Raw genomic sequence first — 23,729 nt, 5'->3', positions numbered from 1 at the left:
TTTTCTTTTTTTTTCGTTTTTTCTTTTCTTTCTTTGTTTTTTTGTTTTTTTAATTTTCTTATACGAGCGATAATGTCTCATATTATAAGTAGGTAGCATATCGTTTTATTCGGATTGTCCATCTACGATATCTTTACCTTTTGTTTCTTTATTTCTTTTTTCTAGACGCGATGGATTTATATGGTATAATTTTGGTCCGATATATTCTTTCGACTCTCCTTTCGTTTTTTCAGCTTCTCAAGAGAGGTCACGGGAATGGTTGAGAGTGATGAAACGTCGTTGCTCCTTCGAAAGAGACACGAATAAAAGACACAACTTTTTTTACGTTGGTCCATATTCTTGATATCTTTTTTATCTTTTTCATCTTTCTTTTGGCTATACTTATCCCTCATCAAAGATAATCGAAAACAACAACAAAAAAAGTACGATGACATTGATTGGTAATTTGTGAAATATTTAAAAAACAAAAAAAGAAAATGAAAAAGGAAACAGAAGAAAAAAGAGAAAAGAAAAAACAAAAGAAAAGAAACAAAGGAAAAAAAAGAAAAAAGAAAATTCCACGAAACGAAGATGAAAATAATCGTCATAGTGTTTAAGAGGGAGATCTGGTTAAAGCTCAAAATTATCCTTGCAGTTATCGTTATTGGTTCTGATAAACCGATAAATCGAAGGATAGATGTTAACTCGTTAGGAGGACATATATACGTTGTATAACGTCGGTGTCTTGCAAAAGGCAAATCTACCGACTGCGCATCGTGAAAGAATGGATCGATAATCGACGGAGGCGTTACGTTGTACGAGTACATTGCGTATATACACATATGCATATATCGAAGTACCTTGTTGGTTGTTCGTGACGTCGATATCGGCCAGTGGACCGTTCTCGTGCTTGCGTATTCGATATTCGTATCCTCGAGGAACGAGAAACAACGTTTCGGAATAACGCGAATGTCAGGCCGAAGAGAGAGCCGTCCTTCGTTTCACGCAGTGAAACGGATATGCGGAATTGCGTAAGAAAGACGATTGGAACGATAACGTTCGACGATAGAATCGGGGCCAAGGATGAGGTATACGATTACAAACAGGGAACCTTACAAACAATTAAAGGAGGATCGTTAAGATCTCACGAGGGAGATATTTACGTCGTCCTATCAGAAAATTGTATTATATTTTTGATAATGAAATATACGACAGACAACAAGGGAAGAGTATTAGTAGGGAATTTTTTGATTATATTTATCGATTTATGGCGCCTTTCTTATCTTATTTTTTTTTTCTTGTCTTTTCCTATTTTTTTTCTTCTTCCTTTTTTTTTTTTATTTACGATTCGCCCTTCGTCGCGTATAAAAAGATTATTCTTAAAAAATGTAGAAAAGGAGGGAATTCGAGGGGTGAGAAGAAATCTTTCTTCGCGAAGAGGATCCGACGATATGACGATGACGAAAGTGAGATTTAGCGAGTACCCTCTCGGTTCTTTCTCTCTCTCTCTCTCTCTTTCTTTTTTTTTTTTACTACGAGATACAGGCGCAACGGTTTCATGCTAATCCTTATCCCTCATCGCCGGTTCCTACTCTCCCTCTTATTTTCAGTCTGGTGTCTCCCCTGCCGTGATATCGATCCTCCTTCTTCGGCACCCTCCTCACCCCCGGACCGACGTTAGCTCGGTTATTCGACCTAGTGTCGACTCATCGTACAAACCGAGACATACGGGTGGATCGGTAAAAAAACAATGGATCTTCTTTCCCCCTTAGAAAATCTTCCGACGCTCACGACGGATAAAAAAAAAAAATAAGTGCAAAAGGTGAATCTACCTAATTAGCAATGATCATTCTATTCCAGTTATATTTATATATACTTTTTCCTCTCTCGTTTCTAAAGATGGAAACGCGAAGACGATCGATAATACCACACGTAACTCCTTCCTGTTTAATTTTTCTTTCGTTTTAATTTTTTGGAAGATCCGATCAAAAATGATCGTTCATTTTTGAAACAAGTAGATCATGGAAGAACGATCTCTCGAAAGTGGTTCGATCTAAAAAGAAGAAGAAGAAGAAGAAGAAGAAGGAGAAGAAGTAGTAGAAGAAGAAGAAGAAGAAACAGATGATGATGATGATAATGATGATGATGATGATGATGAAGAAGAAGGAAGTTCGAACAGAGAGATTCGAAATTTCTATTATTGCGTTGAAGAAGATATTCATTTTGTCTGACGGGATTTCTAATCGTTCGGTTCATTCGAAAACGACGAAGCTATAATTAAAAACGGCGAGAAATTTCACCTTGCAATCGTTTCGAAGCTGATTGCGAATGTACAAGCGGAAAAGTCGCTTCTTTATTCGCAAAGAAGCGGTCGAAAATGGACCTCTTTCAAAGTCCAAGTAAAAGTGGAAATACGTAGGAACTCAACCCTTTTTATTATTAATAACAGTTTTGAAATTCAACATGGAATTTATCACTAATGCGACTATGCCCGTATTATATAAAATTATAAATATTATAAATAATTACATAGCTTCGTACCAAGATTCGTTTGGAGAACCATCGAAATTGCAAATCCTTTTCTCTTTCTCTCTCTCTCATTCTCTCAATCTATTTATCTCTCGCTCTTTCGTTCTCTCTCTCTCTCTCTCTCTCTCTCTCTCTCTCTCTCTCTCTCTCTCTCACTTTCAAAGATATTACATATCACTCAAAGAATCGGCCGTAAAAATGTAGCGACTGATCATCGCCTATTATACCGATCGACATACTTATTGTCGGGTATTCCTTTCTCTTTAAATCGTTCGTCGTATCGTTGATAAAAAGAAAAAGATAAAAAAAATCAGAAGAAAAAGAAGAAAGAAAAAATGCGAACGACAAAGATTCCATCGCGATAATCAGCACCACATACACGATTTTTTTTTAACGTTGGTCCCTAATGCTTTTTCTATCTTTCTCACTCTCTCTTTCTCTCTCTCTCTCTCTCTCTCTCTCCCTTTCTCTCTTGCTTTCCCTCCCCTTCTTTTTCTCTTACTTTTCCTTGTTATCATTTGAAATCAAATCGTTCTTATATCTTATTTTCGTTTTCACGAAATCGTGAAATCCAGAAGGAAAAACAGATCAATATTTTTTACACGCAACACGTCTTTTTTAATTTTTTTTTTTCGTTTACTTTTTGTTATTTTATTTCCTCATATCATTATTGTTCTCAATTTCTATAGATTAATATAATATGTATGTAATTATTAGTTTCAATCAGAGACGTCTCTCCACAACGTATCGTTTCGTCGTTTTCTTCTTCCTCCTCTCTCTCTCTCTCTCTCTCTCTCGTTTTTTTTTTTTATTTTGTTAGATTATGTTTCGTGGCCCCAATGTTTTACAAATGAAAAAAGGACTCTAGTGCTGCTTCGCTCGATGTAAATACTCGAAAAAATGTATCTAACTCGTTTGGCAGAAAACTCGACGAGGAGCTTCCTTCTGCCTGAATACGAAACTTCGATTGGGAAAACCTTCGTGCATACTTTCGGCGAACGGCCGAGAATATTTCTTTCTTTATAAATGAACATGGAATTCGTTTTATGCATATACCTTTTTCTCTCTCCGTCGCTCGTTTCATTCAATATTATCTTAATCATTTTCTTTCATTTTCTTTTGCCGTGATCGTTATTTATAAACAATAGTTTTGATTATACGAATCATGAATATTAACTCTTATTTTCTTACTTTCTCTCCCTCCCATTCTCTCTCTCTCTCTCTCTCTCTCTCTCTCTTTCTTTTTCTCATTCTCTCTCTCTCTCTCTCTCTCTCTCTCTCTTTCTTTCTCTCATTCTCTCCTTTTTTCTCTCTCATTTCATCTATGGAATGTATAACTATTTGGAAGATTAGTTGTAGCTCCGTTTTTCAGTAACAGTGAATTACAACCAAAATTTCTTTTTGAAATTAAATTTATTATGAATTCAAAACAAAAAGAAAAATGAATAGAGTAGAGAACATAATAATCTCGAGTAAACAAATTTCGCTGATTTTTTTTTTTGAATTATGAAAAAAAAAACAAAAAAGAAAAGATCAGATATGGTACACGTATACTTGCGTATTTTCTTCGCAAAATCTTTCGAACGAAATAAAAGACATCGATAATGATCGACTCAACGATACCAACTAGACGATCGTTAAGTAACAACAAAGTTGCGTAACAGAAAGATGAGCTTTTGATATAAACTATTTAGATAGTACGAACGAATATTCGTCATACCGAAAACGAAATCTACCTTTGCCGTGATTCAATTGTGTGCAACTTTGATAAGACGATAGAGCGCATTCGATACTAAACTCAATAAATACATCTGATCGGCAAATGTGCTCTATCGCCGATATTTTCCTTCCATTTTCCATTGTTTATCTAGTTTTCCTTCGTTTTAAACTTCTCTCTCTCTTTCTCTCTCTCTCTCTCTCTCTCTCTCTTGCTCTCTTTCGCTCTTTTATTCTTTCTCTCCCTTTCTTTCATTAACTTTCGTTCCATTTTTCACATTCATACTTTCCTTTTTCCCTTTTTAATATCTCTCATTCCTTATCATCATTATTAGTTACTATCATCATCGTAAAATGTATCTATATCAGATAATCCTTAAATTTACTTAGCTAAATTTTGCAAACTGAGCATCTCGAATTTTTCTTTCTAAGTCGTAGAATTATTTACAATGAATATTTAAATTGCTACGGATCAGTAGCAATATGTGTTTAGGAGGGGTTTTCTTCTTTTCCATCCTTTTTTTCTTTCGTCCTACCCTTTCCCGTCTCATGATAATAATAATAAAAATAAAAATAATAATAATAATAATAATAATAATAATTATAATAGTAATAATAATAATAAAAATAAAAATAATATTAATAATAATAGTAATAAAACGAATAATAAAAAGAAGAATAATAATAATGATGTCTTTGCGACGTCGTTGGCTTGGTTTGGCTCGTGCGGTTCCAATGTCAACGGGCTGCAAACTCATCGACACAAAAATTTATGTCGACCTGTGTGTGTTCTTTCTTTTTAATAATTGACTTTCTGTTAATTGTAAATATACCGTTAAATCGCGGCATAATCGAATATGCTACATTTTAAACATTATATCATCATATTATATATATAATATATATAATATATATATATATTTATATATATTTATATATGTTATATTCTTAACTCGGAACCTAAAATTCAAGGCGGCTCGATTATCATGTACGTGTGCTCGCGTGCATCTATGTTCATTCACGTTCGTTCATTCCAGTTTATTTAAAAAGCGAAGGCGATCTGTTTGTGTTTTCTTTCCTCTTTTCTTTTTCTCTTTCTTTCTTTTTTTTTTTTGTCTTTTGCACGAATTTGTTGAGTAAATAACGAATACCGCGATGGACTAGGTTCGGTTAAGTAACTTTGATCATTTAACCCGATTTCTTTGCCTAACATGATTTTCTTCCTTTCTTCCTCTCTCTTTTTCTTTCTTTCTTTCTTTCTTTCTTTCTTTCTTTCTTTCTTTCTTTCTTTCTTTCTTTTTTTCTTTCTTTTTCTATCGCTCATTCGGCATACGTTCACGTGGAGGATCAAGGGCAGCAATTTTATCCTTCGTGGAGTACTCGTCGAAGTCGGATTAGCGTCGTCGACCTGAGCACTCAACACTTTATTCATCGTCCTCGGACAAAAACGACGTCAAAATTGTAATGTTATGAGTAAAGCGAATTTTCAGACGTTCATTTTGCGAAGAGATCACTCAAACGCATTCATTACTTTCAACACTGCGTTTTCTAATATTTCGTATAACAACTCGTCTCTTACTCTCTCTTTGGCTGCAAGGACATCTCGTTAAAATGAGAGAAGTCGGAAAACGAATGATAGATAGACGGATTATTCGGCCGCCGCTTGATGTTCCACGTTACTTGTCTTTCTCCTTCCGTTTTCATTTCTTATTATTCATATCAACGAATATGATAAAAAATTAAATTTTACTAAACGCGATTGCCTAGAAGAATAGTCGACAGCCAAAAGGAGCTGCCGAGAACGCACTACGGCCGGCCGTGGACGCGATCGACCCAAGTTATCTAATCGTCGTCGATTCATCGACTTTGCGACGTATTTTACTTTTTAAATACTTAAGATCAACGATACTCTACGATGTTCATTATAGTGTCTCTCTTTCTCTCTCTCTCTCTCTCCCTCTTTTTCTTTTTTCTTTCATTCTTTTTTTCATTCTTGTTCTTCATACTTCCTTCTTCCTCTCCCGTCGAGAGACGTCGTGATTATCGTGAGAAAAAAAATTTTACTATTGGTACTACCCCCTTTCGTACATTCGTTATGTATATGTGTATGCACGAACGATAGGTTTTCTAGCGATCAAATCGAACACCCCCATGGATAAATTTATCAAGGTGGTTAGACGCATATCGTTCAATTCGGATCGATGAAACTCGTGAAAATGGAAGGTCTGATAGGAAGCGAATCATCGAATAGTTTTTCGATAGTGATCGAGAAAGTTGAAAAAAAAAGTCTTCGAGAAAGTTATCGTATCGATGAGATTCTAAAGAAAGTAACAAAACTCGAACGGTATGGTAGGAACAAAGAATAACAAGTGGAATGCAATTGTACACGTGTAGTATAGAGAGAAACTTTGCATTTTGTGTTGTAAAATACTTAATGTGTCTTAATCTGCCCTTTACTTCGTCACTATCCGAAACTCATCGAAGGTAACGCGTATTATAAGTTCGAAGTAGGATGGGGGCGGTCGATCTTACTCGCGGTATAGCAAACCTAAAAGACTCCTAAAGAGACTGTCAGGCGGCTTCGCTCTTACAGAATATCGAGGTTGAAGCCCGCCGTGGAGTCGAGCGAGTTAAGCAATTCTTGAGCGCTGAAGTTCGATGTGTCTCCCGCGGGAAGATTCTCCAAAAATTCGAGACTAAAGTCTGCCGCTGCTACGGAAGGATCCGTGGTCGTCGGCGGTGGTTGGGTGTGTTGTTGGCTAAGACTACGTACTCCTGGACTCCCTGCACCGTATTGCTGATGAGGATGTAGCGGAGAGCCTGAAAGAAAAATAAGATCGTTCGTTCCAATCCAGATTGTCCTGGAATTATTCAAATGTAACATTTTACGATCTCGAAAAAACCTACCCGTGCCTGTACTGCTAACTGAGTTAACGGTAGACGATTGTGACATCTGCATCTGTAGTGACATCTGATTATTATTTTGCTGCATAGCCAATGTTTGTTGCTGGTGTTGCTGCGAAAGTAACTGCTGCATTTGAGTGCTGTTGGTTATTCCCGAATTAGCGATACCACCGCTTTGCGAACGTATCAATTGCTGATGCTGCATCTGCGCAGCGTTTATCTGCATACCACCAGCACCGCCCATTCCAAAACCACCTGAAAAAAAAAGTAAAAGCATTCGATGATACGATATACGTCAAGAAAAATACGAGAGAGGGAGAGAGAGGGGGGGGGAGAAGAGAGAGGGAGGGGGAGAGAGAGAGCGGATCGATTACATGCAATAACGCTCTAAAATAAATCCAGTTAGCGCTTACCTTGGTGACTCTGCTGATTGAATTGCGATCGCATTTGAGCTTGAAAGCCTTGCTGCTGCATCAAAACATGTCTCCATTCCTGCTGTGCACCACGTCCAGCGATACTATTGCCAAGACCGTCCGGAGGTCCTACACTGACGTTCGGCGGCCGTTGATTGTTGGTCCTTGGATAACCCAATCGCTGGTGCATTTGATGCATACCGCTTATTGCGGCCATATTACCGCTGCCCATATACATGTTACCACCGGCCGCGTGCAATGCCTGCTGTTGCTGCTGCTGTGCCATTTGTGGCCTCATCATCGGACCTACATTAACAAGAATTTAGATTTATCATTTGTACAGTTCATCCTTTATTAATCTCAATAACTTTTTAATACGACGAAAACTTTCAAACGAACTTTTGGCAACGGGCTGGCGTTTGTTAAGCTATTCTATTCGAAACTCGTATTCGCAAAATTGGTAGGATGACATTTTATACACTTTACCTCGGAGATTTCACGAAACTTGCTTCGGCCAGATCGATAAGAGCCTTGTGGAGGAAGCCATGGTGGATAAGGATAGTTTCGAATGTTACTCTCTCTTTCACGATTCTACATGTATACGTGTCTCGCTTTACGCTGTCTTTCTAAACTAACCAAGACCCAATAAAACAACGGTACCGAACTCATTTGCGTCGAGCTGTTCTACTGAATGTTTAAATCAACGAAAATACTGTAATTCCAGACAATGCGACGAGACTTTTGCCGTTAAAGATTACTTCCTTCCATCCGCGGAAGCCCGCTATCCTCTTACAGATTCCGAATGCATAAATATAAAATTCAAATTTGCTAATACAATTACTTTGAGATTACGTTCGCGCGTAAAATTTGCACTTGATGCAAGAGACAGAGGTACAGAAGGTTTCCAACGAAATTTACGTAAGCCCTTTCTATTCGTGCACATCGCTTTCGCAGATTCTTTCATGAATCTTTTTCGAGCGCCGAGGAAGAACGATTCTCATTAACTTGAGCGCGTTGAAGTGTTACGTTTACGGATATAAAAAGGCTGGGAGAGGATAGGAAAAAGGGAAGATTCTCGTTTGATCCACCTAGGGGTGGAGAAAGGTACTACATAATCGACTGACCGATGCTAGTCTCTTTGGTAAGAGACCACTCGCAAACTAAGAACCATCACCGTGGAAAGAGCGTTTCGAGCTTTGGCTAAGGATGAAAGAATCAATAATAGGGACGCATTCTCATTACCTTGAGTGCCTTCTAACTCTGGCTGGACGCCAGTACACACGAAAGTGACGTATGGCCGGTACTTTTAGGGAAAAAGAAGAGGAGGAAGATGAAACAAGAGAAACGCAAAAAATATAAAAAGGAAAAAAAAACAGAAGATAAGCAAAAGCTACAGGAGAAACCCAGCCGGCTCGATCTCTCGTCGGTTTTGTATAAAATAAAAAAAAAAGGAAGAAAGAAAAAAGATTTACAGGTCCCGATGAATGCTCTCTTTTCTTCTAGCTTTTATCAGGAAAAGAAACATCTTTATTCTTTCGGAAGTGTAAAGATCTCAGCCGGTCGTCGCTTCGTGGTTTTTGCTTTCCTTAACGACAGGTCGTCGATATTTCAAGTCGCATTATGCAACAGGTCTCTAAACTCTAAGGAAAGGTTCGATGCGTCGGACTACTAGTCGCTATTCGCGATCGTGGAAAGGATGATCGTTAAAAAATCGTCTAATCGTGCGAATCAGTAGTTTGCTCGTTATAGAGACGTTAAACGTTCCTCGCTTTCTCTCAAAGAAATTACGTAGCAAAGAGCCGTCGAGATTACCGTTTACGATAAATAAATGAACGATGCAAAATTATAACTCACCGGAAGGTGGCATCGGTTGCTGTGTAACTCTGCGCATAGGTCCAGGATTTGGAAATCTTGCTTGTTGACCCATTCCGATACCAGCGTGCATCATTTGCGCTTGGGCCGCGGCTTTGTATTCCGGTGGAGGTGGCCGCACACCTCCCATTCCTCCTGCCATATGTTGTTGCTGTTGCATCACCTGTGATTATAAAAAGGAAACAACATCGGATCAGTAACGATCGAAGACAAGTTAAAACGATAATGCCGTATATAGAACGATCGCTTTCTCATGCAACGGGAAGAGAATATAAAGACGGTCAACGAAACGGTTCCCGTATCACGCTATATTTTCTACTCTTTGCAAAACTAACAGGAAATACGTTTCATCCGCTTCCGAAATTCGAACGGTCGTCGTCTCGAAAGTGTCACACAAAAAAGAAAAAACAAAAGAAAAAAGAAATGTAACACATTTCAAGAATTAAGGATGAAGTGGTTAACGGAAAGAGAGAGAAAGAAAGAAAAAGAGAGAGAAAGAGAGAGAGAGAGAGAGGGTGTTCCTCCGTGAAACTTTTCGATACGCATCGACGGACGGCTCTCCATGTTACGTGGCTCATTGTCATCTAGCTGCTACGAAGCGTTCGAATTATCGTCGTTGCACAAGCCTCTCGCGGATTGCATTTCCATTTCCTGGTGTTACGCCGGCGCAAGCAACGAACCTCTAGCGAGGAAAAGACGCCGGGCAAACGGACCAAGCAAGAGGAAGACCGTACCGAGTGTACGGAGAGGAGCCAGATACGTTCTTCGTTTTTTCTTTCTTTTTTCCTTCCTTTTTTCCTCTCTCTTTATCTCTCTATCCCTCTCTCTCTCTCTCTCTCTCTCTCTTACTCTTTCTCGCGTCGTCTCTGTCCTATACATACATACATACATACATATATATATATATACATATATATATATATATATATATATATATATATATATATATATATATATATATATAGTCGACGGTAACGTCTTTCCATTCTCGGTCGAGCAACAACCTGTGATTAACCGAGCAACGCCCTTTTGCTCTCTCGAAGAGCCGCGCCAATGGAGAACGGAGGAAGTCATCCTTAAAACGGGCACGTAGTAATTTCGTATGTGCTTTCCAATTGATTTCTGCGAGAACATCGACGAGTTTTCTTTGGGTCATCTACAGCCTGATCCTATTCCATTTTATCAAGAAATAGATCGAGAAATCTTGAATCCGAAAATGTTCAATCTACCTTAATAAAGTTTCAAAGTTCTATTTGTCGAGAGTTCAGATTTCGCAATAGGATAATGAATGATAAGGATGAATAAATATTTTCCGAAGATCGATACGGATAATCTGAACGAAGTTGAGTACTTGCGAATCTACGACGATAGGAGAGGGCTACCATTATTTCCGATCGGTTTTCGATAATGACGAACGAGTCGAGCTGATTTGGAATTACGCGCGTCCATTTAACATCCGTGGGAGCTTAAAAGTTTCCTACTTCCGTTCGCGTACCAGTGATAATATCAAATATATAAGTCGCACGAAATGATTAATTAACGCTCGTCATAAAGTTTTAATACGGTTTGATATTACTAGATTATATGTATGCGTATGATTATAACCGTTACAATTAAAACGAAGATCCAAATTTTACTATCGATTATATACGAAATTCAAATGAATTTAGGTTCTTGTAAAAAATTTTATAAATCGCTCTGTCTCATTACAAATTGTTAATATCATTATCATTGTACTCGATATCGAGATCGAGTTACAAAGCTTCTTTACACGTTTCTACATACTAAAGTCCATTGATACGTCGTTGATTTCTATGTCTCTTGATGACCGATTCTCGATCGCATGTTCGCATCGGCATGCGTGTTTTTATAGCGTTTCAGCGCGTACACGTACGGACGAGTAACATAAATGATAGCATAAGAACGAGAGCGAGAAAGAAAGAGAAAGAAAAAGAGAGAGAGAGAGAGAAGAAGAGAGGGGAGAATCAAAGAGAAACTCGGTAGTTACGATCTAAGGATGACTAACCAATTGCGTGAAACGTACAATTAGTAACTGGAGCACGACTGGAATTGGCTCTCGTGTACCTTAACATTATTGAGATAATGATCGCGTTACAACTGAGTCATCTGTTAATAAACTATACGGCGAGCGTCCGCGAATGTAACGAGAGATATGAGTGGGTGTAAGTATGCTCGGACTGCGCTTCGATTCGTTCCAGTATATCATTTTTTTGCCAGTGGATCAGTCTCGTCCTTTTTTGCTTTTCATATAGATAGTCTTGTGTTAATGTGTTAGGGCTAATTCGTCAACGATGTATCACACTCGTTACGTACGTATTTCCACATGTTATTTTTAGAAGTAACAAAAAAGTAACTAAATTGTTGATACTTGTGGGAATATGAAATAAATATAAATGAAATATGAAATAAATATATCGTTGGTCGAGGGTACGATGATTAGATAGAGATACAGAAGAGAAACGAAAGGCGATAGGTATGTGATACGTCCACTTTCCTATTTTTATCGTCTGAGATATCCTAGAGAGTTCTAGAATAGCTAACGACTTTAGTTTATTTTATTTGTATATAAGCGAATGTCAACCACCGCACGGCCTCATTTTACGATTTCTTCTCGAACTATATGCTCGTTAATAATACATCGCCCGAACATTTTCTCTTCGAGTCAATAATTAGAAAATAAAATGTTTATTTCGATGTTTCGTTACTACCGTATATTTTTTCGAGCCAATCTCTCGCTAACACTGTTATAACATAATGAACACGTGTCTTCCTAATAGATCGTTAAATGTTTAGATCATTATTAAATGCAGATAACGGTTCTTACAGCCACATAGATGATCGTAAAGAATTTAGTGAACTAAATCAACCGAATTGAAACGTCGAGTTTAGATACAACGGTTCTATTCCATTTTTCAAACGTAAAGGATCCGTTCCTTGTTCCGTCGACTACGTTCTGTTCGTCTTTAAGAAGCCACCGCGCAGCTATTTGTGTCGTTTCTTTCAGAATACAAAAGATACAAAAGTTGGAAAGCCTCTGTTGATACCTGTTGCACATCAGAGGAACATCGCGAGAACGGATTCAGCCGTTGCATTCGGATTTAATGTCTCGGATAATGCGAGGTCTGCGAGATCGTGCCTCGATTCTTCTTCGCTGTTTAATAATCAAACAAAGTTTATTTTTCTGAGAATTATTTTGAAAGAGACTGATCCGAGCTAAGAAAAAGTCCGTTTCGATCATCGAATCAATTCAAGCGTAAGGAACGAAGATCGACGTATAAAAAAAAAAAAGAGAGAAAAAACAAAAAAAAGAAAGATTTATCCAAGTTACCTGCTGAGCGCGCATCAGTTGCTGTTGCTGAAGGATTTTGGCATGCTGATGTTGGTCCACTTGATTTGGAGGGACCTGCTGAGGATGACCACGAGCACCAGTGGCAGCACCAGCTTGTGGAACGCCACTAGCCGCCGCTGCTGCGGCGGCTGCTCTCTGTCTCAGACTTTGCTGAGTGAAGTTAATGGTCTGAGATTGAGACACAGAGCAGTAAGTATCCGCTTGGCCGGGTCCTGATTGATTGGGTGCCTGTTGTTGATTAAAGTACATGCCCTGCTGAGCAGCCACGGACACTCCAGGTTTCAAATCTCCTGTGAGTTGCATATGCTGACCCGCGGATACCTAAAATCAAAAAATTATTCATCATATAATCACGATTCTCATGTGTTTTTCATTATCTTTTTTCTTATTTCTTTTCTCCCCCTCGTATAGTCGAATTTCTAAAGCGATATCTCTTCGAGTTCGCCATTTTTCAATGTAAATCGGCATACTTTACATATCCATGTTTACCGTCGTATAGAGAAGCGAAACTTTCCTATGCGTCGTCTATCCCGAAAATCGTAAAACAGATCCCAGCCAGGAATAAATATTTTACGAGTACCGCGCACGTCGATAGCTCTATTCGGAATCTCATTTAAATTCCTGATCTCTTATTATTGCGCGCCGTTGCACACGCGATATCCTTTACGTCGCGCATGGTTCACGGTCTAGGATAGAAGATCGGATCGCGAACTTTCGATCGAACCTTGCCGGTTCCTTCTCTCCTCCCTTCTCCCTTCGTTTCCAGACATCCAGCATCGCCACGGGCGGCCAAGAATTTAGTTTCTGAAAAAAAACGTCGGACAAGTGGCGACTATTGTCCTGTCTCGTTCGCTCGTATCGTAGGCAATGATACGAAATGGCTACCGTTCCCCTCTATTTCATTCGTTTGTAGAGAGAGGAAAGGGGAGAAGTTCGGGGATGTGCTTGAACTGCTTTAAGAAACGAACAGAGATAGAGAGAGAGAGAGAGAGAGAGAGAGAGAGAGAGAGAGAGAGAGAGAGAGAGAGAGAGAGAGAGAGAGAGAGAGAGAGAGAGAGAGAGAGAAGACGAAGGAAAAACACAAGCCACACTCCGAGCTTCGTGTCCTGCGGATGACCTTTACCCTGGCTGATCGAACCGTCGTAATCTAGTGCGAGTTTCTATCCTGTGTGTCTTAGTCCGAGCCTGCGATAAAATATGCCAAGAAAATAGCAGTGAAAGCGGTATAATCGAAAGCGTGAGGATTTATTTTTACACTTGATTAGATTGGAATAAGTCCAAAATTATTTCCTATCCCATGCCTTTGGCAAGATGAGAAAGACACGTTTTAACGTTTATAAATCGTTACTTTCTCTTTACTAAACAGCACCTTTTCTATTTTGTGTTATTGGTTATTTCACAGTACGAGTTTAAGAACTAGTACATACTTCGTAATCTCTATTGTATTTACTGCTTCCTTCTATTAAAGCATGATTCATACCGATAAGCTATGCGTCAGTGAGTCGTGATCAACGTTACGAACTTTATCGTTCTTCTCTAATTCTATCCCTACGCAATTATTAAGTCTTTTATCCCTTAAAAATAATACTATCTTTTTTGTATCACGTGATTATTTTGAATATCAAATTTTGCACATATACACATACACACACACACATATCATAAGGTTGCAAGAGACGTAAGAGGAGTCCGAAATAATGTTTATTCATTCATTTTTAATGAATCATGATCGGAAAAAATCGTATCCATTTGTAAAATAAATCAGAAGCATTGAATAATAGGAGCGTGCGACATTCCTCATTGACCTCGAACCACTTATCGGTTGTCTCCGCTACTCCTTTGTTCGGGCACGCATAGTATGGAGATCGGCGAGGTGGTACCGCAGTGGTGCGACTTTATTATAGCAAACGACTTATGGTTACAGCGGTTGCTAAAGTGTCACAAGGTCTCGTACTAACGCATCGAGGACTTCGTATAATATATCTAAGCTACGAGTGTCAATCACGAATATCTTCGAAGATAGACGGTCTATTTCGTTTAGTATTATTGAAGAATTTATTTAAGTCATTGAGTATCAATTTTTAATTGAATCTACCATCTAATAACAGTTAACAATTACTACACATACAAAATATTTTTCACGATCATTTTAAAATCTACAAATGATACTTTTCAAATTTCGCAACTACGTAATTACAAGATTATTCGTTCGCGGATGTATAATATAATTGGAAAAGGAAAAACAAATCATAAGAAAGAATATTTATGTTACTTTCAATTGGTTTTTCTTTTTCCTCGAATTCTACGCCATATGATAACAATAATTTCGTCGACGCGATTCGGCGAATTTTATTGAATAAGTAAACTAATTGAAGGACGAATGTTTCTAAACGGCTCTATTCTTATTTATATTTCTTATAGCTGTGTCTCTCCCCCCCCCTCTCTCTCTCCCTCGTTTGTTATTGAATATTTCTATGTCTTTCGGAAGGGCAATAGCACGAGCATTCCAATACGCAAAGCGAACGAGACCTGTCACCATTTTCACGAAGATCTTCATTACGGTAATTAGAGAGCTCCACAACCTCGCGAGCTGACCTCCCGTTTCGACCACTCTCTCGAATTCTCTCCAGCGCGCACAGTTATTCGTATCATTCCTATTCTGAAAATAGTGTTGGTAGGCGATGTTCCATCATTGGAATACATATATACACGTACACAAGTGTAGTGAAGAAGAAAAGGGAATTACATACACAGATCCAGCCTAATATGTGATTATATACGAGTACGTAATATGTGAGTAGCTATATAGTCAGATTTTCTTATGTAAGTCCTATATGCTTGTATACGTATATACATATATAGATACACACATACATACATACACACACACACACACACATCTTGTAAAGTAATGCTGCAAGCGTACGACAAGGTAATGTGTACGCGCATGCGACTTACGTTCAGTCATGAAAATTTTGCGCATGTGTACTAGAATGATACGTATACAGGGTGGATAGCGTTGTAAAGTGAGCATAAGCGACACTCGCGTATGCGAGCGGCTACGCGACGTATGTACGTTCATATATAAGTTCGTATTTAATCGATACGTTTTCGAAAAATGATTCAACAAATGTTCTATATATATGACCTTTAAATAGATACCTACGTCTCGTTAATAAGAAGATATTTTGTAATAATTTTATTCTTTTCAAAAGTAAGAAGATAAATTAATCTTAACAATAATATTCTAATTATGTATTTATTCACGAGTCTCGAATAATGCGAATACAAATTTTACACATACGAATGCGAGCACACACGTATACACACTGTATTTTCATAGAGAGCTAGAGAAGTGTTAGTAACAGAAGGGTCGACGTACATGGCGCGCGTGCGGTTTACACGTTTACCGAGGCAAGAGCCCTCCGGAAGGGCATATAGTTACAACTGTGTAGGAGAAACCTACTCGTCCGGTCACGCATAATTAGCCTAAATCACGCTGCCGTCTAGCCGGGAACTCCGTTGTGTCGCGACATCTGCGGAGCACGTGTCTCGTTAGTTCGCCCTTATATGGATTAGTTGCAAGCTTTTTGGCAAACTCTACCGCTTTCGATCCAGTATATCACGAGAAAGACGAGGAAGAAGGTGTAAAGATGTAATTTCTAATCGGACCGAACGACCGCAACAATAAAAACAACAACAACCACAAATACAACGATAACATTACTTTATCAATTTTAGAATAGAAAGTTTTAGAAAAATCGATCTAAAATATCTATGAGTCATTTCTTATTTATTTGGAATATTTTGTCTTTTTATTGAATTACAAGTAATACCGAATTAATTGGTAATAATTAATTCATCGTATTCATCGTTAAAGTATACAAGCAAAATAGAGGACATTAAATTCATCATACAAGGCTCGTAAATAGATTCTATCGAAATCTATCGATCGTGTACAACGTTAATGCCTAATAAATTCTTACTGCAGAGTACATGTACGCGATACGAGAGATCAATATGTTGAACGTAATTACTATCTTTGTTACTATAGAACACTAGGTGGGTCTTGCGTATATCGGCTGATCGATCCGCTGGTAGAAACACTTTCATGAAATTTCCACCTTGTAATACGCTCTTCGAAGGAGTTTAAATACATCTACGAAATCTCTTACTTTAATTAATCCACTTGTTTTCCTATCATTTTCGCGTTCAATTTTACATTAAATTAAAGAATTTGAATATGCGTTACATTTATCTTTCGTTAAAGAAAATCGAGTATAAAGTAATGATTGAACGATTATAATTTTAAGTATTAAAATATATTTATAATTAAGGAATAAGTAATAAAGATAATCTTACTATTTTCTTATTAGATCGATTAATATCGATCATCAATAATCGAGTACATTTCACGTTTCGTCGAGTTTATCGTTCGATAAACGCAAATAGTACTTGCGTATATACATACATACCAACGGCAGGATGGAATAACGGGGAACAAAATGGAACCGATTTCCAAAGGGGGAACGCTCTCGAAGTCGAAGCTATGGCGCAGTAAAGCAGAGATGGAAGCAAAGCTAATGTAAGTATAAATCCCTCGTTATTAGCATATTGCCGAGGAGAGTCCGAGTGAGGCCACCGTCGTCGTCGTTCGTCGTCGTCGTCGTCGTCGTCGTCGTCGTCGTCGTCGTCGTCGTCGTCGTCGTCGTCGTCGTCGTCGTCGTCGTCGTCGTCGTCGTCGTCGTCAACGACGCATACTCGGTCGCACGATATCTTGCTGTTTGAACGGCTACGTGTTTGCTAGGCACGCCGCGTACAGGCGTGGAATCGCATTGTAGCTAATATCACGATGTGGTAATCGCTAATCATAGCGCTTCTACTGGAGGTGCTCATTCCCAAGCGGGATCCGATCGAAACGGAAATCACGTTAACTCCGATGAGAAAAGCTTCGTATTCGTTAAAAGGCACTATATCAACTAGAAGGAATTAAGTGGACGATGTTTGTTGCTGAATTTCTTTTCTATCAACCAATCAAGCAAGCAACTTACCTACCTACCTACCTACCTACCTACCTACCTACCTACCTACCTACCTACCTATCTATCTATTTATCTACCTACATGTACAATCGTTCATTTAAAATGTAAAATGTTTCACAGGAGGATGGTTAAATACTAAACGAGTTTACATCGTTAATCAAACGGGGCTGTATGATTTATTATATTCGATGCCAGGCTCTTTCAAGTTTATGTTTTTAATTTGAATATTTCCAAGACACTTGAAAATACGTTGGAAATATTCGTACGGTGTTAATAAAGAAAAATTGTAGAATATAAAAAAAAAAGAAAAAATTACACGTTTCAGTTAGTTATATAGTCGGATGAAAAGTTTTTTCTTTTTTTTTTAAGGAAAATAGGGAAGTGAGACGAGGTCGAAGAGAATCGGGCGGAAACTCCTGAGCTTCTAAATGCGTCTTGTAATCCAGTACTGTATAATCTTGTGAAATCGTGTGCAATAACGCGGTAGCAAGAGCATTATTACCAACGAGGAGAAGAACGTAAAAGTAATGAAAAATGAGCGGTGTAGAACGGGTAGAAGTTAAGAGGGTAGAATGTTGAAGAATGCGAAGCGTTAAGTCGAATAACTCGAAGACTAAAGCTGGTAGATTTCGAATTAGTCGAATATGATCAGTTTCGAACGTACATGTACGTGCGAAAAATTTGAAAAGCTCTTTCTCTCTTTCTCTCTCTGTCTCTTTTCTTTCGATTAAAATCATTAAATCGATAACGAAGTTCGAATAAAATTTGTATACGATTGACAATTGGTTTTATTAACGAACCGTTTCGTTCGCATTGCATTTTATTCGTTTGACTTTAAGATAGCGAACATTCTTCCTACTTTCTTGCTTCATCGGAGAAGAAAGCTAAAGATATCTGAATAAAACATCGTTGTACGTATTTGTTCTTTAAGAAAATCGGATTGCTAGATCGAGACGAAGTAGTAGGTAAGTGATAAAATCGTTAACGATATCGTATAAAAGAAAGCATTTCGTGAGAACACGAAAGATGACTCGAATTAATCGGAACATCTTGAAAACACGAAATCGATGATCGACAACATAGAAAGAGATCTTGACGAAAGGCAGAACTATAAATAATCATGGATAAGACTTTCTAGAAGAGAGTTCGCGTCGGAGAACCACTGATCCACTTTGCAGGGTGCAACGCTCCGAGGTTCGCGAGTACTATTGCATCGCAAGAGGAATGGCATCCCAACGGTAACCTTCGAATGGACACCTCGTGACGGAATACGCAACGGTGGAGAGATAAATTCAGGCGTCTCGCGAAATATATTTGATCGTAAGTTTGAATGAGAATAATTTTCCATTGAATAGGATTCGATCGATGAAACGGATCAAAAATAACACATGAGATACTTATACGAATGGATTTAATAAAGAAGAAAAAATTCTATGTCGAATTAATTATTTGTACTTATCGAGTCGATTACTTATTGAAATAATTACAATTGTTTTGATGGAGTAATGTTCTCGTGGAGAAATGAATAGATAGGAATAGGAAAGGAAAGGAAAATTTGAAGAGTGAGATCACAGAGGCAAATCAGGACGAATTTTCGCGGTCACTGACCTATCCCCACCCTAGAGCGTGTTGATTGCGCGTACCGAGTAGATTCATCGACTGTACTATCATCGGCAGAATAACGAGTAGCCATCTGCACCACCACTACTACCACTACCATCACCACTATCACCCTCCAACGGTCACCACCACCTACCGCAACTTGCAGAGAATCAACGACAACGATTTCTAGTATCTATATCTGTTTATGTACTTTCAGCGATTTGTTACTTGTTAATTTACAAACAAAACTATTTCTACATTTTCCTTTTTGTTTACTTGTTTTTCTATTATATCTGAATTATTATTTATATTAGTTACGTCGATCGTGTGAAGCAAGAAATTTCACTTTTATAACGTAATATAAGTGTTTCGATCAGAAAGCATAACGTCCCAATAATTCAATGACGATTAACAGACAACAGCAGATTCGTGTTTAATTTCTAGCGAGAGTTCGTGATCCGAAGCGTAAGAATTGTCGATGTTCACGGAAATTCATGCAAGTGTTAAATGCAAATGTAAAATGGCAGATTGCCCGATGTTGCGTTGCCACGTCGTAAGTCACGTTACGAGATATTGCCGACATACACGGCGTTTATGCGTTTGTCTACGAAATACGTTTATGGTAGTTAATATAACGCGCTCATCATTATGCTCGTCTCGTTGTACATATATCATGCGCTATTTTTCTCACTTTGAAATTTTATATTCTTATCATTTATGAGTGGAGTCATGGAATTATATATATATATACACGCACACATACTTGTTACGTACAAAGCAAAACGATCGATCATAATTTGTTCGAAATTAAAAACATCGATCGAGAATCACGAAGAAGCCAAATAAAGATAGGTCATTGTCCCTGCTTTTGGAACACGATGTTCACGTTCGGAGATATTCGTTGGACTACGGTCGAGAGTAACTATACTCGAGTCTTGGTAGCAGACGAATAATCCGGTTGAAAAGTTAGAGCCGTAGAACAATGGCGCGCTTCGTGTCGTCACTGGTACTCGGTAATTTCTCCCTGCAGGGAAATGAAAACGGGAGGAGTCATGAGAGAGAGAGAGGGAGAGAGAGAGAGAAAACGATGGTATAATCTCGTCTCATGTTACTTTACCTCCATACGTCTACTTAAACTCATTTTCTTGAATGTTAATGACCCACTGTAATTTCTTGCCTGTTCGATGATCTTTTAGCAAGTGGACCACATTCCACTGTTCAACTATAATTCCGGTAACATGACGGATTTATTCATGCGTCATAATTTCAAACTGAAATCTTTCTTAGTGATCTCCTGAAAACTCGTTTTCACCTCGGATGGTTGTTTCGAGAGGACAGTAAAATTCTGAGGAACAAATGGTCATAACACCTTACCAAGGTAAGCGATAAGAACAACGACCAGAGAAGAAAGTTACATGTTATGACTGTGGAGCCCTTATGAAGTGAAATTTTGCGAGCAGTGAATCTGACAGAAATTGGTGTTGAAAACTATCAAAATCTAGATGTTGAATCTTCTTGCTGTTTTATTAAACCGATTAACGTTTATTCTTGACAAGATTAAATTTCATTTTTTTGTTTCTATCATTTCTGTAAAATGAAGAAACAAAAAAATTAAAGAAAGATATATATTTTATATAAAAGAATTAACAAAAAAAAAGATATATATATATATATATACAAATATATAAAACTACAAATTGATAAAATGCATGAGCTAGATGTATAGATACTTATAATGATATCATACTTAAGAGTTTCTCGCACAAAAATTCAAGACGAGCATGCGACCACAAATACAAGTCGAGACGTGCCATCGTTACGCCTTTATACCGAGTGGTTTTCTCTTCTTAACGCTTACTACGACATCGCGAGGTCACGTACGCAATGTCCGTACACTTTATACCGGTAAGCATAATTCTTCGCAAGAGTCGTCTAATTTTTATTCCATCTTTTACGTCCAACGACTGATCCTAAGAATGCTTCATACATGACATTTATTTATCCGAGCTATTATTATCTTGAAAATTCTCATGTTGGTTAAACAAAAATGAAAAAGAAAAAAAAAAAGAACGGGAGAAAAGGAAAGAGAAAGAAATAAAAAAGAAATGAGAAAAATATAAATTAATAAAATATTTACAAATAAGGTGATATGTTCGAATTTATTCAAAATAAATTTATATTAAAAAAAATTATTATTTAAAAAAATTTGAAATTGTCTCACGATTGAATTGTGCGAAGTTGCTTCGCGTTTGGGTTTATTTTATCATGATGATTTTAGCTTTGTTGCGTGCAATAGCGAATTCCGTAATAATAAATTATTTCTTGTTACTTATTAAGGAAAGAGGATTTATAATATTTTGTTTTATTTAACACTGAAAGAATATTTAATATGTTTAAAAATTCATTTTATATTTCATATTTATAATAAACATTTTGTAATTATTTTATATCGATTGTTTTCTATCTTTCTCTTTCTCTGTATTTATTTTATTAATTTAATATATCTTTGATGTATTTTACCCTTTTTTTTATCTCTTCTAAATAGCCCGTTACATAATTATACGCACACACGTATATATACGCACACATTTATATTTGTATTAAAGGAATAATTATTATTATTTTTAAATGACAGATGGTATATAATCCAGCCATCATTGTTTAATGCTACATCACAGAGCGTCGTTCTTTCACATTCCAGTCACTTTCGTTCTTTATTTTTACGTTGGACTCAAAGCGAAGTCTCATAGCTCTCTCGCTTATTCTGGAATGGGAGGGTGAAAGCTTCGTATAGTGGTATAGACAAATACAGACAATCCAGTAGTGCAACCAAGTCTATTGTCGGACTAACGATGGTCTCTTCCAAATAGAAACGGTAAAATCGATCAGTTGAAATACGCAGTTAAATCGAAAACCAATGCGTACGATAATTAGAATTTATTTTAAATGGTCGAACTTTGTAATAGAATGTTCTTTTAAATATCATGTAAAGTCTAAGAAAGTTAATGTATCGACTTATTCGTTATCATTTTTTATATCGAAGATAGCTCGATTGAATCAAGTACGAAATTAAAAATGTTACCGTGTTTTAAGAGATAGATATATATACTTTAAGAGAGATATTACATGCAATATATATATATATATATAAAATATATGCAAGTATAAATCAATGAAGGAAGGAGGATTGCAACAACCTAAATGATGGTTAATCGTATACTCGAAAGCCAGATATGTTCGCATAAAGTGCGAAAAGCGAATTCCATGATAATAAATTGCAAAATAATAAAATGCAAAAAAATCTAATGAAGAAAAAAAATATATATATATGTGTATATTCGTTTTCAATAAAAAAAGGAGAAGGAGAAGAAGAAAAAAAGAAAAAACATGAAACAAGAAATCATGTCCCAATTAAAAATATATAAAAAAAAGGAAAGAGGAGAAAAGGAAAAAGAAAAAAAAAGCCGGAAAAAGAATTAACGCGAAAATTTATCAAAGACTTCCAACGATCGCGAATATCCGTTCCATTTGTACGGATTGTCAACGTGGTTGGTATGAGAGTTAACACGCGTTTAATGATTCGTCGAAAGAACCATGGAAGAAAGTAGCGAGGCGTAAAGGTCGAGTTACATCGTGAAAGGAAAACGCTTGAATACGGTTTAACCCGAGGAGAAACAAGGGATGGGAAGAAGAGAAGGTAGAATAGAATGAGTATGGGAAGGGAGGGGATGGAGAGAGAGAGAGAGAGAGAGACAGACAGAGAGAAAGACAGAGAAAGACAGACAGACAGAGAGAGAGAGAGAGAGAGAGAGAGAGAGAGAGAGAGAGAGAGAGAGAGAGAGAGAGAGAGAGAGAGCTGCCTACGTAACATATACGAGAAGCACTCACGGGGGTGATAGGCGTAATATTCTCGTGCGAGAGAGTGGACCGGAGAATCGAGCCGCAGAGTGAGAGAGAGAGAGAGAGAGAGAGAGAGAGAGAGAGAGAGAGAGAGAGAGAGAGAGAGAGGAAGCAGTGTGGAGGAGAGGGGCTTCCTGGTCGATATTAACCGTGAGACACCCGCCCACCACCCACACACATACTCGCATAGGTAGATGCCACGCAGAGCGAGAAGGAGAGATAGAGATACAGAGAGACAGAGAGAGAGAGGGTGAGAGAGAGAGAGAGAGAGAGAGAGAGAGGGAGAGAAGAGAGATGGGCGCGTGCGGTTGTACGCGCTTGCCCTCGCACGCGGTGGCCGATGTACAGATATCGCGTAACTCGATGATTAGCAGCGACGACAAACCACCCTCTCCAGCAGCA

General features: G+C 37.7%; 1 protein-coding gene across 6 annotated transcripts in view; it reads right to left on the bottom strand.

Annotated features, from left to right (window-relative positions):
• Window positions 1–23,729, bottom strand: part of LOC127072773 (neurogenic protein mastermind-like) — a 158,478-nt gene that overhangs the window by 2,555 nt on the left and 132,194 nt on the right. For all 6 annotated transcript variants that reach the window (XM_051013475.1, XM_051013476.1, XM_051013477.1 and 3 more), the window contains 5 exons: window positions 12,763–13,104; window positions 9,396–9,576; window positions 7,542–7,847; window positions 7,132–7,383; window positions 1–7,044 (listed from right to left, as the gene is read on the bottom strand). The exon at window positions 1–7,044 is cut by the window's left edge and continues 2,555 nt beyond it. In XM_051013475.1, the coding sequence (XP_050869432.1) occupies window positions 6,812–7,044; window positions 7,132–7,383; window positions 7,542–7,847; window positions 9,396–9,576; window positions 12,763–13,104 (1,314 nt within the window). In that variant the 3' untranslated portion in view covers window positions 1–6,811. The remainder of the gene's footprint in view (window positions 7,045–7,131; window positions 7,384–7,541; window positions 7,848–9,395; window positions 9,577–12,762; window positions 13,105–23,729) is intronic.

Source organism: Vespula vulgaris, chromosome 2 (assembly GCF_905475345.1).
Source record: "Vespula vulgaris chromosome 2, iyVesVulg1.1, whole genome shotgun sequence".
Classification (NCBI taxonomy): domain Eukaryota; kingdom Metazoa; phylum Arthropoda; class Insecta; order Hymenoptera; family Vespidae; genus Vespula; species Vespula vulgaris.
This window is presented reverse-complemented; position numbering and strand designations above follow the sequence as displayed.